General features: G+C 48.3%; 1 protein-coding gene across 8 annotated transcripts in view; it reads left to right on the top strand.

Moving 5' to 3' along the window:
• PDZD2 (PDZ domain containing 2) overlaps nucleotides 1–18,729 on the top strand; it is a 414,864-nt gene that overhangs the window by 391,472 nt on the left and 4,663 nt on the right. For all 8 annotated transcript variants that reach the window (XM_055422224.2, XM_055422225.2, XM_055422226.2 and 5 more), the window contains 6 exons: nucleotides 1,135–1,279; nucleotides 4,287–8,256; nucleotides 9,049–9,166; nucleotides 12,393–12,494; nucleotides 13,218–13,488; nucleotides 15,198–15,332. In XM_055422224.2, coding sequence (XP_055278199.2) covers nucleotides 1,135–1,279; nucleotides 4,287–8,256; nucleotides 9,049–9,166; nucleotides 12,393–12,494; nucleotides 13,218–13,488; nucleotides 15,198–15,332 — 4,741 coding nt within the window. The remainder of the gene's footprint in view (nucleotides 1–1,134; nucleotides 1,280–4,286; nucleotides 8,257–9,048; nucleotides 9,167–12,392; nucleotides 12,495–13,217; nucleotides 13,489–15,197; nucleotides 15,333–18,729) is intronic.

The following is an 18,729-nucleotide window of genomic DNA, read 5'->3' on the forward strand; positions in this document are numbered from 1 at the left end:
CCTTATTAGTAAATAGAAAATTCACTGGGTTGAACACTGTTGAGTTCCCTCAGCAGATAATTGACATTTTACTAAATGTTTTTTTTTTTTAAACAAAAGTAGCTAAATGATAATCTGTTTCACCTCTTTCCTCTGCTGCCACCTTTGGGCCACTTTATGACTCCTTCACTCAGAGGGTAAATATCAAATCTTTAACATTTTAGCAAGGTTATTTTAGAGAAAACTTTCATAGTAGGTATTAGAAGAAAGGAAGTAATTGACGCTTGGCTAAAGTACGGTTTTGAATGTTAAATGCTAATTTTATTTATTCGGATTCATCCTCTCCATGACTGCCAAAATGAGCTGGTTTTGGTCTTAGACATAACAGTGCATAGGGTAACAATAATGCCTTACCTCTGCATAGCCTTTTGTATGCTGCATGTTGGGTTGTTTTTTTAAGATTCATGTTTTTATTTTAATTTCTGGCTGTGGTGGGTCTTGTTGCACCTGGGCCTTCTCTAGTTGTAGTGTAGGCTTCTCACTGTGGTGTCTTCTCTTCTTCTGGAACATGGGCTCCAGGGCGGGCAGGCTTCAGTAGTTGCAGCGTGGGGGCTCAGTTGCTCTATGGCCTGTGGGATCTTCCCGGACCAGGGATCATACCCATGTCTCCTGTGTTGGCAAGTGATTCTTTACCACTGAGCCACCAGGCAAGCCCCACAACACTTGTTATTTCTGTTTGCTTGATTGAAGCCATCCTGAGGGGGTTGAGATGCTATCTCATTGTGGTTTTCATTTGCCTTTTCCTAATCACCCTGGAGAAGGGAATGGCAATCCACTCCAGTATTCTTGCCTGGAGAATCCCATGGACAGAGGAGCCTGGCGGGCCACAGTCCATGGGGTCGCAAAGAGTCGGACGCGACCAAGCGACTAACACCACTGCTACTACTGACCACCCACATCTTAAATTTAATGCTTAGGAAGAGGACAAGGCCATGAAATTTCTAGATGGATCTTAAACCCAGAATCTGGGTCGTGTGGCTTCTGGTCCAGGGCTCCTTGAATTTTCCTAAACCAGCTCTCCTCTGTATATAATGTATTAGGATGCAGAAAACCCTGAAAGCCATTAACAGTGACTCACAGTTGTCCTTGTGCCAGGAGTCTCTGGACAAGCTGTCCGTCGGGGATGGACGAGTCCCCACTGACTGGGGACCAAGTGGTGCCCTGCCCCACCCAGATACCAGCCACCCTACAGAGAACCCACCTGAAGCGATATCCAAGCAGGGACAACAACCCGGGACAGGTAAGACTATTTTATCACTGAGCACCTTCACTTTCACTTTTCACTCTCATGCATTGGAGAAGGAAATGGCAACCCGCTCCAGTTCTTGCCCGGAGAATCCCAGGGACGGGGGAGCTTGGTGGGCTTCCGTCTATGGGGTCACACAGAGTCGGACATGACTGAAGTGACTTAGCAGCAGCAGCAGCAAGCTTTAGGATGGGAGAGTAGAAGTTAACTAATAAAAATGTTATATGGGGAAAATTTTGAGGGAGAGAGATCTTGATAGGCTAGTGGTGAAAGCTACCTGCATTTAACCACTTTACTAGATCACTGGGCCTGAGTCCATGGGTATCTGTCTTCAGCCAGTCTCCAGGCTTTACTCATTTTATGACATGTACCTTAGTGAATGAGGAGCAATATGAAACAAGAATGTCCTGCCCTTCAGAAACTCAACACTCTGTTTATGTGAAATCAAATGCACTGAAAAATGGCAGGAAAAACCTCCACCGAGAAGTAAAAAATTAATAATTCTTATGTATTGCATCTATAGACTAGCTGAGGAGCCTAAAGAGGTCAGCAAGATGCTCCCAGGCCTGTGTGACTGGTGCTGGCCCCAGCAGGCCGTCCTCAGCACTAACCCTGACCCTAAGTCAGGTTATCAGCACACCTGTAACCTTCTCTGGTTAGGAAGCTGCACCAGGCCCTCCATGTTCTTCTACACCCATGACATCAGTTGTAAAGGCTGCTGGGCCTTCTACCCCATAAGGCACCATAATTGAGCCAGTATGCTTCCCATTGTTGGGCGTTTGGGGGCTTTCCAAGGGGAGGAATATTTTGAAAGGTGACATCATGGACTGCTTCCATGTAATTTAATCTCCGTCAGTAAAACCTTTGTACATTACACACTTTGCACAAAAGCCAAATTGCTAACAAAATTTTAGGGTTTGCTCAGCGAGTGAATCAATCTGAAAAACAGCCACACATCCGTCCCTTTTGTGTCGCCGCTGCTTTTCCCTGTAGCTGGCACCAGCATCTGTACGTGCTTAATCACTCAGTCGTGTCCAACTCTGCAAACCCATGGACCATAGCCCGCCAGGCTCCTCTCCGTGCGATTTTCCAAGCAAAAAATACTGGAGTGGGTTGCCATTCCCTTCTCTAGGGGATCGTCCCGACCTAAGAATCAAACCTAGGGTCTCCTGTATTGCAGACAGATTCTTTATCATCTGAGCCACCAGGGAAGCCTCCTAGTTGGCACCAGCAGAAACAGGAAAGTCATGCTGAAGGGAGTTCAAAAGATTGAGCAGGTTACGGTTGCTGGAGGGAAGGCCAGGGAGAAGAGATAGTTAGGGAGTATTGGATGGACAAGTACACATTGACCGCTATATTTAAAATGGCTAAGCAACACAGTCCTACTGTATAGCACAGGGAACTCTGCTCAGTGCTATGTGGCAGCCTGAATGGGAGGGGAGTTTGGGGAAGAATGGATCCATGTACATGTATGGCTGAGGCCCTTTGCTGTTCACCTGAAACCATTACAACATTGTTAATGGGCTATACTCCAATACGAAATTAAAAGTTTAAAAAAAGAAAATTGAGCAGAGGAAAGGAGGCCGCGGATGTGAATCTGTTGTGCCCCTGGCCTTCCATGGGAGGTTGTGTCGGGTCTCCGTGGGTATCCTGATGAACCGGTCTTGTTGCTGTCAGGTGGTCTCCACAGAGGCCATGTGGTCAGGGTTTAGGTAACTGTGTGAGCTGTGGAGTCCACATCCCGGGGGGACCCCTGGCCATGAACTCTCTGACCCTGGATATGCTGCTTACCACTCTGAGCCTCACTTCCCCACCATTCCAGTGCAGACGGCCACAGTGTTGGGAGGGAAATGAAGGGCACAAGAAACTTTTAGCACAGTGCCAAGTCCTACTAGTTCTTAATTACTGATCTAGGAACTTCAGGGGGGAAGGCATATGCAGTTAAGGTGATTTGCATGGGAGATGCAAAGTGACTGTAACATCTGGGGGAGACATGCTTCTAAGCAAAACTGATCGTGACTGAGGTTTTTGCTCTACCGTCACTCAGACCCAGGGTTCATAAGGAAATGCAAATCTAATGTTTTTTTTCTGCCTGTTCCCCCACCTATTGTAAGATGCCATGTGCCAGAAGTGGACAGACTAACCCACACGTGTGCAGGCTTTTTGAGGAGGAGCCTCCAGGACAGAGTGGCTCTCCAGACCCAGCATGTGGAGGGACTTCCCTTCCAGGCAGGCGGCATCTGTCCCTGCACCTCGGAGAGTTCAGGCTCTCTCTGGCTTCTCTGCTTTCCTTCCTTGCCTTTCTCCTCCTCCTCGGCTTCTGTTCCAGATGTCCCCCCAGAATCCCACTCAAGTCCGCCAGCCCTTTGTCTCCGCTTCCTAATCTGACCTCAGTCTCCCACACCCCTGACCCTGGTCAGGACAGGCTTCCATCTGTCTGGAGCATTCCATACGTCTGCCTGAATCAGCCGCCTCTCCTGCGCTGCGCAGTCAATCCCTCAAGTTCCCTGCTGGGACTCTTTCACTTTACTCTGTGACTCCTAATCCAAGGCACGAGGCTAAACCCCCATGTAATCTGCAGGGGGCTGAGTTGACTGCAGAATCAACCCAAGCTAAGGAATCAAATAGAACAACCCACTGACTCCTATGGCTTTTGCCATCAGAGGGCGGATGGTGTACAGAAACCCAAGTGCAGGATTTCTGGTGTCCCCTTGTCCTTAAAAATAACCAGAAAGGGCAGAGGCAGAGGTCCTCCTGCCGTCCATGCTGAGTTATTTTAGAGCCTCTAAAGCACGGTGGTATTTGTTCGATGTGAGCACTCTGTAATTTTAGAGACAAATACAGGCCTACATTTAAGCCGTGGGATGTCTTTCTAAAAAAGACCAAAAAATTGAGACTGTTGACAATTTTCTCTTGTTTTCATTGAGAAGTTTTCTGTTTTCTTACCTTTCACCCTGTGTCTCTCCTACCACTCCAACTTTTTTTTTTATTCTCCACCCAGGACCAGATGGCTCCCCAGACCCTCTCCCTTCCCCAGGACAGAAGGGGGCGGCTCTCCCTGACACCAGCCAGACCTCAATGGACACAGGGCTAGTGAGGCCTCCTGAGGACCCTGGAGGGCCAGAGTCACCCAGGATCCCCAAGTCTGAGGACAGCACATCCCCAGGGATAATGGCAACGGCTCATCCTGATCTCTGTGAGATGAGAGCAGCTCCCAATGCCAGCTCGCCCTGCACTGCCCGGAAGGCAACAACCCCCAGGGGTTCAGGACCCACGGCTGAGGGGGCACCTCTGACTGGTGCTAGGCTGCCACAGGACCTCACATCCGGGGAGAAGAGCCAAGAGGGGGTTCCGGATCAGCATGCCAAGGCTCTGCAAACCTCAGCAGTCCTTGTTCCCGGAAACTGCCAGGGGTTGGCTCTGCCGCAGGGAACAGACTCGGGGTCTGCCAGCACCCCGCAGGCCGGCTCAGCCCTGCCATCGCCAAGTGACAAGGCCCAGGAGGCGTGTGGGGGTGCCTCGGGGCCCAGCTGCCCCGGAGGGAGCGGGCACTGCCCAGTGACGGACATCGACAGGCTCCTGGTGGAACTGGATGCTTCCGGAGCAAGACTTCCCTCCCCCGGGAAAGGGGACCGGCTGAGCAGAGAGCAGGCTGCCCAGGGGCCACAGTCAGCCTCAGGGAGTCCGACCCCTGCCCCACGGAGGCCCGGGGCGGCTGGTCCAGCCCCTCCCCCTCAGTGGGCCAGCCAGCCTTCGGTTTTGGATTCCATCAATCCCGACAGACATTTTACTGTGAACAAAAGCTTTCTGAGCAACTACTCTAGGAATCTCAGCAGTCTCCACGAAGACAGCACCTCGCTGTCAGGCCTGGGCGACAGCACCGACCCATCCGTGTCCCTCTCGTCCATGTATGGGGACGTGGAGGACTCGTCCTCGGACCCCGAGTCGCTCACTGAAGCCCCACGCGCTCCCGCCCGGGACAGCTGGTCCCCTCCTCGTCCTCGTTCTCCTGAGCCTTCTCACAAGGGAGACACGACGGAGTCCGAGGAGGAGCAGGTGGAAATCTGTTCCACGGATGGCTCCCCCGATCGACCCTCAGCCGCTGCCCTTGCTCCTGCCCGGGTGGCCGCCTGCCCTGCCCTCGCTGCAGCCCTGCCACCGAAGGACGGAGCCCTGAGCCAGGTGGGGGCAGAAGCGGGCCACACAGCCCACTTTGTGCCAGGCACATCCACCCCTCCACAGCCACCTCCTCCTCTGTCAGACGTGAGCTCTCAGGAGGCGGAGCCGCCTGAGGATGTGAGGGTCTCCCAAGACCACAGGTCCCTGAGTGAAGAGGACTCTGGGGAAGCCACCCAGCCTCCTTCAGGTACCAGGCCTGTCCCTAGCTCTCCAGGCACCCTCGGTTCTCCTAACATGGTGAATGGTTTGGAATATGACCTTTTGGATGACAAGACCCCATCTGAGAAACAAGAAACAGATGTTCACACTGCTGAGAACCAAGCCTCCTTCAGGGCATGTGTCCCCAGGAACAGAGACTCAGCTCTGGGAAACCTGCACATCTCTGGAGGTCAAGGCCCAGAGGACTCGTTGCCAAAGCCAAAAGCCATCTCCAGGCGGCCCCTCATGGCCTGGTTTAAAGAGATAAATAAGAACAACCATGGGACGCATCCGCAGAGCAAAACTGAACCAGAACAATGCACGCTGCTGGCCAGAAGTCCCGACCCCAAGGCCCAGGTGCTGAGCTCAAGCCACAAGAAGGGGGTGCCTGTGCCAGATAGCCCCCCTCCTCGGCTGAATCTTGAGAATAAGGACCTGCCTAGGAAAAGTTCTGTGGAAACCCTTTTGAGTAACTGTCAGAAACCCAAAGCCGGTCCTAAGCTGAAGAGACTGAGCATCAAAAGCAAAAGCAAAGTCAGTTCCGAGGCTCCAGCCGCTCACACGGGGAAGACAGGCGGCACGGAGCACAGGAAAGCCCTTATCTCACCCCAGGCCTCCCACAAAATGCTTTCTAAGGTGGCGTTGCACCGGTTCCACACAGCTGACCACGAGGAACTGGACAAAACTGCCACAGCCACCCCCCAATCTCCCCAGTGTGTGGAGGGCAAGCTGCCCCCTGGGACCCCGGGCTCCCTGAAGCCCTCGGCATCCGACTCGAGCATCAGGATGTTTGTTTCACCCATGACCACCCCCAAGACCCTTCCTGAGCAAGGTGGGTGCAGTAGGCTCCACCCGGCTGTGCACGCGGAACCCGACCGAGGCTGCCCAGCTGCCCCCAGACCTCCCAAGTGTGGTCCAGAGAGCAGGGCTCCCCTGGCATCCCTGGGGCCAGCAAGTCCTGTGGCACCGAGGAGTGGCACGTCCACAGCGGCCGGCAAGCGGGAGGTCCCCACTACCGGGCAGGGTGAGCGGTTCCTGTCCAGCCAAACGGACTCCGCAGCAGAAGCTCCCCTGCCCGGGGTGGCTGGTGACAAAAGAAGCAAAATAATTGCTGGTGAGCCTCCCGAAAGAAACAAGCAGCTGAAAATCATTGAGATCCCTTCTGAAAGGGTGCCAAAGACCACATGTGGTGACATGCCGGCTGAGAGGGACAGGCAGGGGGCGCTCTTGTCCCAGAGCAGCGGTCAGGAGAAGAGTGAAGTTGGGCTCTGTCACCAGCCAGGGGAGTCCTCCCCAAACCACCCGTCCTCACTCCCAACCCGGGTCTCCCAGGTGGAGCTGCAAGCGCAGCAGCGATCCATCAGCTTGGCGAGACTCTCCTCCTCTTCCTCCCCACAGCTGCCAGCTAGAAAGGCAGACCCCAGCCAGATGGCCGACGCCCTGGGGGTGCCCAGGAACGGCCCACCAGTGGGCCCAGTGCTGGACGATCATCCCTACTTTGCACCAAGGCCAGCGACCAGGACCTACTCCATGCCGGCCCAGTTCTCCAGCCATTTCGGCCGGGAGGGCCATGCCCCACAGAGCCCAGGGCGCGCCCCTCGGGACGGCCAGATCTCTGGCACCAGCGGGGGCCTCCTCGAGGCCAAGGCGTCCAGAGGTGCCATTCTCAGCCTGGCTAATGGGCAGGGCATATACAGCGTAAAGCCCCTGCTGGAGACTTCGGGGAACCTTCCGACGACAGATGAAGCAGATGTCCTGTCCGCCCAGGAAACCAGCTGCCAACTCACAGACAGAGTCACATTCACCAGGAGACATCACTACTCCCCGCAGAGCTGGCCCCATGAACCCACCTCATTTTTCTCTGTGAAGCAGAGGATCAAGTCTTTCGAGAACCTGGCCCACTCTGACCGGCCCGCGGCCAAGGCCGGGGCCGCCTCCTTCTTGTCAGTGAGCTCCAAGCCTCCCATTGGGAGACGGTCTTCCGGCAGCGTGGTTTCCGGGACCCTCAGCCACTCCAGTGACCCAGCAGCGAGGTCACTGAGACGCAGCCTGAGTTCCTGCAGCGAAAGCCAAGGTGAAGCCGCCACCGTCGTCCCCCCAATGACCAAGTCCCCGTCCAGCATGATGCTGACCATCTCCCGGCAGACCCCAGCAGATGCCCGTAACAAGGGCGCTGACTCAGACCCCAGGAGACCACCCGGTCCTTCGGGCATCCCCGCCCCGACCACGAGCCCCGCCTCTCCCGCCAAGAGGAACAAGTCCTCGGTGCGCCACACGCAGGCCTCACCTCTGTCCCGCTCGAAGCTCCAGGAGCTGAGAGCCCTGAGCATGCCCGACTTGGACAAGCTCTGCAGCGAGGACTTCTCAGCAGGACCATCCACCGTGCTCTTCAAAACCGAGCTGGAAATCATCCCCCGGAGGTCGCTTGGCTCCTCCCCTGCTGGGGGCCTCACTGGGTCCAGTGCCCTTTCATGCCCCGAGGATGGGGCAGACAGGGCCTGTCCCAAAGCCACTGATCCCAGAGCACCCAGTTCAACCCACGATGTGGGTGAGACCACCCAGGACCTGCCTTCCGGAAGAAGTTGGTCAGTTAAGTAAGTATCCATCCTTCCCCTTTTATGTAAATAAACTTTTTACTTGTTATGGATTAGTTTTAGACTTTTAGAAAAGTTTCAAAAAGAGTGCAAATGTCTCATGTACACCTCACCGAGCTGCTCCTCATGTTAACATCTTACATAACCACCGTCCATTTGTCAGAAGTTAACGTTGAAACAACACACAATTAGCTAAATGACAGATTTTATTCAGATTACACTGGATAAATCCCACTAACATCCTTTTTCTATTCCAACCTCCAATTTTTTTTTTTTTTAATATTAGTACTGGAAAAATAAAGTGCCTGCAGGGAATAGTGTTTGCCAAAATGTTGCTCTAAAGAGAGGCTTTTGTAGGACAGGGCACTCTGCAAGGGCAGAGCGAGAGAGAGATGGCAGGATAAGGAATCCTGACCATCGGAGGAGGATGGGAACCTTTGAAAGTGACTGAAGTCAAACAGGAAACTTCTAGTATGTTTTAAAATATTTCACTGGAGCCTATAGAATATTTAATATGTCTGAAATTTTCTGTTCAAGTTCAGCACTGGTCCCCTAAAATCTTGGAGGGATCCTAGAATCCATAGGAATTCCCACTGCCGTTGGCAGCGAATGAAACTCCTGTTGAGCATTTGAGATTCTTCAAGCAGCTTGAAATGAAGTTGTGACCAAAAGAGAGCATGAAAATCAGAAAATCCCTGCAATGTGGTAGGAAGGAGATCATTCTTAATGCATCCTAGTACAGTGGAGAAGTTTTTTTCTTTAACGTTCTTCCAATATGTTTATGTTGTTTAGTTTGCAACAACTCCTGGTCTCAGCAGGCGATCAGCAAAGACTGCAGTCCGTTCTGTCGTCAGTGGGGTCAAGATCTACTGTCCTTGCTCTCATGCAGGAAGCGAAAGCACAATCAGAGGTGAGTGGAATACAGAAAATGGGGAGAATGCATCCCTGTGTGTGTAGCTGAGTCCCTTTGCTGTTCACCTGAAACTACATTATCAATCAGCTCTACCTCAATACAAAATAAAAAGTTTAAAGTTTGGAAGTAAAAAAAAAACCTAGAGAAAATACAGGAAGATGGGACTGCTGCCACCTCGGTGCTCAGGCGTGTGTCACAAGCTTTAGAGGACCCGGGAGAGCCCTTCTCCCAAGTCCTGTGTGGCAAGTTCAGCAGCTCAGTCTGATTCGTCTCGATTGCTTGCAGCTTGCTTCAGAAGCTTGCTTGTCTTGAATTTTTCAGTGCCAGATTGGTGTTTTAATCCCCCAGAAGCGACTAGTTACCATCTTCCCCACCCACCCCCACACCTGGAGTTTGTCTGCAGCAAGTGCTTCTAACAGGACTGGGCATGTTGGAATGGTGGGGGGAATGGCCATGAGTACCTCTGTCCACCTAAGTGGACATAACTGCCTGTCAAGGGAGCCACCTGCTGGGGAAATGAGAGTTAACAGCTGTGTAGCCCTACCCTGGGGCTTCCCTGGTAGCTCAGATGGTAAAGAATTTTCTGCAATGCAGGAGACCTGGGTTTGATCCCTGCATCTGGAAGATCCTCTGGAGATGGGAATGGCAACCTACTCCGATATTCTTGCCCGGAGAATTCCATGGACAGAGAAGCCTGGTGGACTACAGTCCATAGGGTCACAAAGAGTTGGACACAACGTAGTGACTAACACAGTCCTACCCTGGCCCCAATTACAAGGCCTTCAAAGAAGCGGATTAGTCATTACAAGTCAAGTCTTTCCGTAAGGTGGATGGGACAGTAAACACTAACAAAAGACGCCATGGGTTCATGTTCAGAATACTTCTCTGAAGCATGTTCATTTCTCAGAAGGCTTCACTAAGATTTGAACCCAAATAAATGAATATTTTTTATCCAGAGGGAAAAAAGCAAATATGAACAATTTTTCCTGAGTGGTAATATACCTGGTCACTGATACCACCTGAAAACACCATTCCAGAAATTCTAACATTACCCAGAAGGGTACCCAGATGTGACGCTGGCATCTAATACGGATGAACCACAATGGAAAGGAGATGGGGAGGAACAGAGATCGGTTCCTTTCAGTTTCCCCTCCCTTTGCCTTCTCTGTTCCTGGTTTGGTCTGTGCAGTTAGGAAACGTCTTGAGACATAGAGCATTTTTTAGTTTCAGGAAGAGGGACTGTTTCATCCGCTCCCTTCTTTCATCAACTTGTTACAAATCATGAAAGCCTTACTCTTGGATTTTGTATCAAGGTGGCTCAGTGGGTTCATTTGCCAGGCTCTTTGCTCCAGACATTTTAGTGTTAGATACGAGGGGAAAACCAAAAAGCCTCAAACAAGCTCACTCTTGAGAGGCACACTGTCAGGGACCACGAACACAGCAGAGACTCGTGTGGACAGCGTGCTGAACGCCACCCTGAGGTCATCTCCGGGCCTCCCTCACCTCCTCAGCCTGGTTCCATATTCACCATCAGCAGCTGTTGAAGATTATTCCAACTTTGATCAGAATGCAGCTTTCTTTTGCATTTTTTCTTATTGTCTTCAGTTAATTTTGGAGAGGAGCTGTGAGTAGAGACATCCTTTCTCTGCCATCTTCAGTTTACTTTCCTTGCTTTTTTCCAATGAGTATCCGCAGGTGGTATACTACTTCTTGTGGCCTCTGGAGGGCGCTGTGAGAGATTTAGAGTCAGGAAACAGCTCTGGTCCTGACACGTGCAGACCTTGGAGAGCTCTTGAGGACCATCTAGCTTCCCTGATGCTGTGCTAACCTTTTTGGAGAGGCAACACTTAGCCTAGCAGTCAGTCTCTAGCGCACTTGTATCCTCAAACACAACTAGAGGAAGAAAAAATTTTAATAAATTAAAATTTTGGTGATATATTCCAGAATGCAGGAGAGTCTCACTCTTAAATACTGTCTTTGCTCCAATAAAGTATTTAAATATCTGAGCAGTATTTCTAGTTCAGCATCCCATTTCCCAGAAGCAACACAGAGATCATTTCCCAGACCACATGTTCCTGTTTTTGTGAGAAAGCCTAATCATCACTCCCCTCCGGTGACCAGCATCTGAGTGTATATATGCTTGAAACTTGCCCAAGAAGTAAATATCCCAGTCCCCCAAAGTTCTGCTGGATATTCTAGTGTCAGCTTAGGTTTAAATGAACCTCTTTACAGAATGGTGTAAAAATGCTTGGGATTACTCTTTAGAATACTAAACATTGGTTTTTTGGGTTTTTTTTAAATATTGGTTTGTTTGCCCAGCAAAACAAAAAGGGGTTTTCTCTTTCAACATTTTCACTTTCTCTATTGCAGCCAGCCTGGTTATTATTAGATTCTGTTTCTGTTGCTGAGCTTGAGAACACCTTGAATTGATAGATTAGAAATCAATTACTTCATGGGAAACCTAGCAATGCAGCTCTTTAAAATGATGCTGAATCGTATCTAGCATGTGGGCAAAGGAAGTCGAAGGAAGTCAAAATTCAGAATAATTAGCCCAGATTTTAAAATCTTTATTCCAAGGTACCTTTCGATTAATGCTTAAAACACAGGAACGTCTTCTGTTATTTAACCCTAGGACTCAGTTACTAAGAATGTTCTAGTCCCAGTGAATTGACAGTTTTATATGTATTTTCCATTTTTCAAAATACTTTTGTGTTTTTTAACTACTAGTTCATTCATTGTACCTAAAATCCAATGAGCTGAACATGGTGGAGTTGAGGGGGTGTAAAACTTATGGCTTCGATGTGCTCTCATCCTGTCTTGGCACCTGTACTTCACAATACAGGCTTGGCTCAATTGTAGACTAAGAAAACTGTAAAGAATTCCTTTCATGATTGAATGATGTGCTATGATCAGATTTGGGAACACACCATCTGGTGCTGAGAATGGCTTCTAAGTCTCCCGTGTCCCTGCCTCCATCCTGGTTCATATGACCTTCCCAGTGGTTCGAGAGCTATAAGATGGACCCTTGAAACTCTGCATAAGCACCACCCAGGAGGAATGCAGGGTATTTGAGATGGGCCCTCCACTCCCAGTGCTGTGTGGAAGCACCTAAAGAACCATCAGGGTTAGCGGTGACAAGCTCCGCAGTACTGCGGGGAGGCTGTGTTCAAAACTTCCTTACTCTGGCACAAGAAGTATATTTCTTTCTGTTTCTTTTCACTAGAACAAAGAAGATATTTGCTTCGTAGTCTTGAATAAAAAAGAAGGCTCAGGTCTGGGATTCAGCGTGGCAGGAGGGACAGACGTGCAGCCAAAATCAATTGTGGTAAGTGACAGTGTCGAGATGCTGTTGGGTCAGTCCTGCAGCAGCCTGAGAACTTGATCAGCACAGAATTCATGTCAGTCGGTTCAAAGAATGCGGGTGTGTGTGTCCTGTCACCAAAACAAAGTGGGGAAAGTGGTACGTAATGTTTTCATGGACAAACACAGGCACTTTTCATAGCGAGTGACCTAAGAGGATGCTACACATAAACAGTTGTCTGCATCCTCCTGTTCACCTAAACATTTTACTGGTTTAAGATGGACCTTAGAACTAATGGACCAACACTTACATTTGCTTATAAATCAGTCCTTTCTCAAGATTAAAATTTTAAATCACTCAAGAAGCCTCTGAAATCATTAGGGAGGTCAGCTTCCTTGGGCGACACCCGGTTCTGTTCATCTTTTTTCCTATTGCCCCATGGAACACCAGTATTCTTGCCTTGAGAATCCCATGGACAGAGGAGCCAGTCCATGGGGTCACACAGTCAGATTGAGCAGGCACATGGAGCACCAAGGCCCATTTCAGACGCTGGCAAGAATAAAAGTAAAACTGTACTGAGGTGCTGCTGCTGCTATTATTAATCCTGTTTCTCACATGGAATGTTTTTGGTAAACCGAGGGTTGGTATCACATGGGAAACTTGCCATCAGAAACTGATTCTACTACAGATCGGCCCTGTCTCTTTTTCTGGACGTCGGAAGTGAATCTGGCTGTCCTCTCGCCGCAGGTCCACAGGGTGTTTTCTCAGGGGGCAGCTTCTCAGGAAGGGACTGTGAGCCGAGGGGATATCCTGTTGTCCCTCAACGGTGCCTCACTGGCTGGCTTAGCCCACGGGGACGTGCTGAAGGCTCTGCACCAGGCACAGCTGCACAAAGATGTCCTCATGGTCATCAAGAAAGGGAGTGATCAGCCTAGGCCCTCCAGCCGGCAGGAGCCTCCCATAGCCAACGGGAAGGGCTTGGTGTCCAGAAAGACTAGCCCTCTGGAGCCTGGAACAGGTAAGAAATCGGTTCAGCAGTGGCCTGAGCTATTTGTGATGGTTTTGCCAAGAATGGCACTGATTCCTATGAACAAGAAACTTTTCCTGTCCAGATGCCTCCAGTGTTGGGTGTGTTCTTAAGTCTTCCCACTGTTCCACTGTCTTGCTCGGATTCTTCTAGAAAACCAAAGACCTTTCCAGTACAGGGAAATACCTCACTTATCAGCCTTTGTCATGCTTAACCTTTGCCCTCGCACTGTCTCAGGTGTTTGGTGTACTTTTTCTTTTTGACCACATGGCTTGTGAGATCTTAGTTCTCTCATCATGGATTGAACCCAGGCCCTGGCAGTCTTAACCACTGGACCACCAGGGAATTCCTTGTTTGGTATATTTTCAGTGGAATCTTGGAAACTTAAGCTGTCAAAGGAAACCACTGGGCACTCAGTCCTAACAGTTTTCAGAGTCTGTAAGACTCAGGAACTCAGATATAGAAGGCTGTCCTGAAATTTATAATCATTAAGTATTCCTATAGCAGCTTCAGGGCATCTCTTCTTAAACCAGCTTTAACAGAGTTACTAAACTACACGTTCAGGGCATAAATTTCTTTCTTCGTATTCCTATTCTTCAAGATCCCCCTGCCCAGGGCTCTACTAGATCTGATATGCTTTACCCATGATAAGGTGATTACACCTTATCAAGCACTGACTGCAGCCCACTTGGGCTTGATGTTAGAGGTGCCTAGGAAGCTTTTTAAAATCCTGATGCCCAGGAAATCCCCAGGTCAATGAAGTCAAACTCTGAGGCTGAGGGTGGAGTGAGGGATGGGGGTCCAGTATCTTTTTAAGGTTCCCAGGTGATTCCAGTATGGGCTCGTTTTCCTGTTTAACTGAAAGTAAAATGATCGATTGAAAAATGGTGCCCCTCCCAATGTGAGAAAGTTTCTTTCAGACCATGTGGAGTGGCCTTCTTTTAACCACAGGAATGGCCGTTATATTCAAAGGTGGTGATGCTACCTTGGCCTCAACCCCAAGTGGACAGTTTAACCTGTTTGAGGTCCTTCCCCTGCCTCCCAAGCAATTAAGTGCCCTTTCCACTCAACTCAAGACATCCTTCACTGGTACAGTATATAAGGGAAATAAAAGGCAAATTTACAATCTGTATTCAGACCCCCAAGATAGACCTCAGCCAGGCCTCTCCAAACTAGCACACAAAGTAGGCACAGGCTTGTTGCTATGGAGCAGGCATCACCACGGAAACGCTCTCCCCACAGTGGAGCCAGGAGATGGCAATGAAGACAGCTAGTGTGTGACACAGACAGATAACCAGAAGCAGGGGTAACCCTCACAGAAGGACGACGGAAGCGCCACGTCTCACATGAGGCCTGGCATTTGGGTATCACAGGTTGTCAGAACCAGACTGTGATGTTCAGCCACCGAGGCTGGCAGGAAATCGAGTCTGATTCCCGAAGCGTGACTTCAGTCTACCCTGAGATGTGCACTGACTGTAGGGATTTCCGCCTGAGCAGCAGTGCCTCGTCTGTGCTTGCAGAAGGTGCTTAGGCGAGCAGAGCGGTGGGGACGGCAGGAGCACAGTTCCAGGTGTGGGGAGACCAACCCTAACGTTGGTGGTCAGGACTCGAGTGTGCTCGGGCAACACGCTGGAGGGCCCTAGGCAGGCAGCGCCTCGGATCACTGTCATCAGCTTTACAAACACATGCTGTCGCTGCAGGGAGAAGCACGGCTGCGCACGAGGCGCTGTGTGTTGAAGTGCTGAAGACCTCGGCAGGGCTGGGCCTGAGTCTGGATGGAGGGAAGTCATCCATGTCGGGAGATGGGCCCCTGCTCGTTAAAAGAGTGTACAAAGGTAACCTAGAAAACCCAATCCTCTGCCCACTGCCTGCTGTCTCTCTGTGCATGTCAGCGCTTTCCATCTGGAAATCAAATTTGCCGTGTTTTTAATGCTGTCTGACATCCAGGGTTTACTGCGTCAGCTGTGTCATGAGCGTTTCACACGTGTTGCTCATCCCCATGACAGTTACATAGCATGGGCACTGTCAACATCCCTGTTTTGCAAAAGAAGAAACTGAGCCACAGGGGAGCTACACAGACGCCTAAGGTCACACCGATGTAAGTGACCAGCTTGAACCCAGGCTGTCTGCTCCAGTGTCTGTGCCCCCAGCCTCAAGGCTGTATCCCTGACTCCATGTTCCTGTCTTCGTGTTCATTCTTACTATTAGCTGTATGGATGTGAATACAGCAAGCTAAGTGATGCCATCAGAATTGCCAGTCAGGGGTACTTAACATTGGTCAAGGTCATATTCATTTAAAATTGCAAATGCTGGATTTCAAGAAAATAATATGTGAGCCAGTAGATATCACTGAAATAGTTGGTAGACAGGAGGTCTCTTCATGAACTCAGTGTATTTTATGATCTTGGACAGTTCTCTCTCTAGGTCCCAGAGCTGAGCAGTCATATTACTAATATAATTATACTAATAATGTGTTCATATATACCCACACATGCTATTTATATATGTAATATTTTATATTATAATACTGATTTCATATATACAATATATATTTATATTGTTAATATACTTATTCAGCTCAGGAATCTGAAGAGATTCTTGGGACTGCCCATGATCACAAAATGAATTATTCAAGTGCATGAAGAAATTTCATATTTACCAATGATTCTAACAGTATCTACTGCGCCCATCGTACTTTCTTGCAGTCGAGCACACGCCCAAACTGTAAACAGTGGTGGCCAGAAATAGGCTGTTTGCTCACGGTCCCTGGGGCAAGCAGAGGACAGGCACAAATCAGGAGCCAAGCCTCTGCTGTGTGATGTCTAGACGCACAGTACCAGGAAAAGGGAAAACACTGCACCTGTTAACTTGACAGCAGTAGGACACAGAAAGCAAAGGAAAACACAACAGTTTGACGCTTAGAGCACTCATAAGCAAGAGCTCTAAAAAAAAAAGTATACAGAGTACATGAGGAAACTGTCAACAGACATGATAAACAGGAAAGTCCATCAAAAAACTGAGGCAGAAAAAAGACACAAGGGTATTCAAAAGCAGATACATTAAAACACACACAAAAACCCAGTTAGCAGAAAGAAAGTCTGAAAGTATTTAAGTATTTAAAGAAAGTATTTAAATTAATGAACAGAATTAAAAATATACTAAATTCTTACGGAGAGAATTTATAAAAATCAAGGAAGAAACCGTAAAAACTGCACCAGTAGGGAATGAATAGAGATAAAAATTACAAAAGGGTATTGAGCGATAAGGGAGAATGAGGAATGCCAGATAAAGCAAAAGAAATATTTGGAGAAGTCATGACTGTTGCAAAGCAATAGGAGTATTCAGGCATAAGAAAACCTAAAAAAGCACACAGCAAAGTTGCAGCTGGCTCACCACAATCAGACGGGCAGCACCAACAAAGAGGAAGACGATGGAAGAACGAACGGGCTGAGCCTGAAAGAGCAAGACGGTGATGTTTGGGACACGCACAGTGAGGGGTGACTGTGATCAGTCACAGGACACGAAGCTTCTGCGACCAAGAAGCTCACTTCTCAGTACGGTGTTTTTGGCCTGTGAGCCAAAAGACCAGAGGCTGCATGAAGCAGCACCCAGGTGGAGCCCAGAGGCCAGGCCCAGGAATCCCATGGCGTCTGCAGCACCGGAGTGGAAAAGCAGCCCCGGGAGGGATGAGTGCCCCTGAGATGATCTCCTAGCAGAGCAAAGACAATGTCCCAGTATCCTCCTGGCCTCTGTCTAGCATGAGGCTAGAAATCCATGAACCCTGTGTAAGTGGATAGAGAAAGGGAGAGACGCACCTGGTCCACAGACCAGCCTTGCCAGTGCTCTTGTGTACATGCCTACAGATTTATTCCCGGGAAAAGGCATCCAAGGATTTCTGAGTATTATACTGCTCCCTCCTCTTCAATCTTTCTGGAGACCGGTTTCTTTCTTCAGGCTTAGCACTCTACCCAAAGATTTTTTCTTACCTTTTATTTTACTTAAAAATTTAATGGATACAGGTTTTCTGTTTATCTTGGTTTCCTGTGCCTTTCAGCCCAAACCCTAAAGGCAGTACAGCAATATTCAATTTCTTACATCAATCTAATACAAAAAAATTCTTTGAATAATAAATGAATTAAATATCGTATTTCCCAAAAGCTCTCTTGAAGATCAGGGATTTTACTGATGAAAGAAAATCAGTAAATAATTACTTGTAAGCTCTTGTGTGAAGCAGCAGCCATAGAGGTAGAACATCATCACTACTAACTGTCTGGGCTGCTTTAAAAAAATTTTTTTTTTGCTATGTTTCGGCTGCTTTTAAAATGTTTCTCTTTTCATCATTTTACCAAGAATGTCAGTAACACAATAAGACAAGATTATAGGTATGAAGACTGGAAGTATAGGAATGTAGTTTGTCATTATTGGCGAATTATATGTTCTTCCTTCCTCACTGGAAAAAAGCTAAGAGAATCAAATGTCAAGCCAATATAAACAGTTCACCAAGATTGCAGAATTCACAATCGCCATACAAAAAAAGCAACACAATTTCCTGTATATCAACAATAACCATTGTTTTAAAATCCTAATAGAGAGGATTACATAAATATCATACAAAAACACATCATAAAAGTATATAATTTAACTTCTAAATGGCAAAAAGTTTCATAAAAATCTAAGCAACTAGAAGATATTTGCAATGTATTTACATCAACAAAAGGCTAATTCCACAATATATTAATAACTATAATTCATTAAGAAATACAAAATAGAGGGAAAATCTGGGTAAAGGAAATGAACAGAAAATAGACGAAAGTTAAAACCTAAATGGTCAACAAATAGAGGGAAGGATACTCAATATTAGTTATTGGGTGAAAATTATAACTACTAGGAATCATCTTTTTAAAATCAGGTTGGCCATAAGTAAGAAATCTTATAATACGATGTGTTGGCAAGATGTAGGGAAAGGAGAACACTCATACTTTATTGCAAAAGTATATATAATGGTACCTCTCTCTGGGGAAAAATTTGGCAGTGCTTGCTAAATTGGAAGCTATGAAACAGTTTAAATTTCTATCTGTAGCAAAATGATGAGTAAAATACGCTACATCCATAAAAAGGAAAACTACGCAGTGATTCAAGAAGCAAGTACGATCCACATCCATTAACCGGGACCAGCTCAAAAACCGTGCTGAATGAGAAAAACAGCTAGATGTACATTCAGTACTGTAAGCT

This window comes from Moschus berezovskii, chromosome 18, assembly GCF_049115385.1.
Source record: "Moschus berezovskii isolate FMDL1 chromosome 18, NW_MosBer_1.0, whole genome shotgun sequence".
NCBI lineage: Eukaryota > Metazoa > Chordata > Mammalia > Artiodactyla > Moschidae > Moschus > Moschus berezovskii.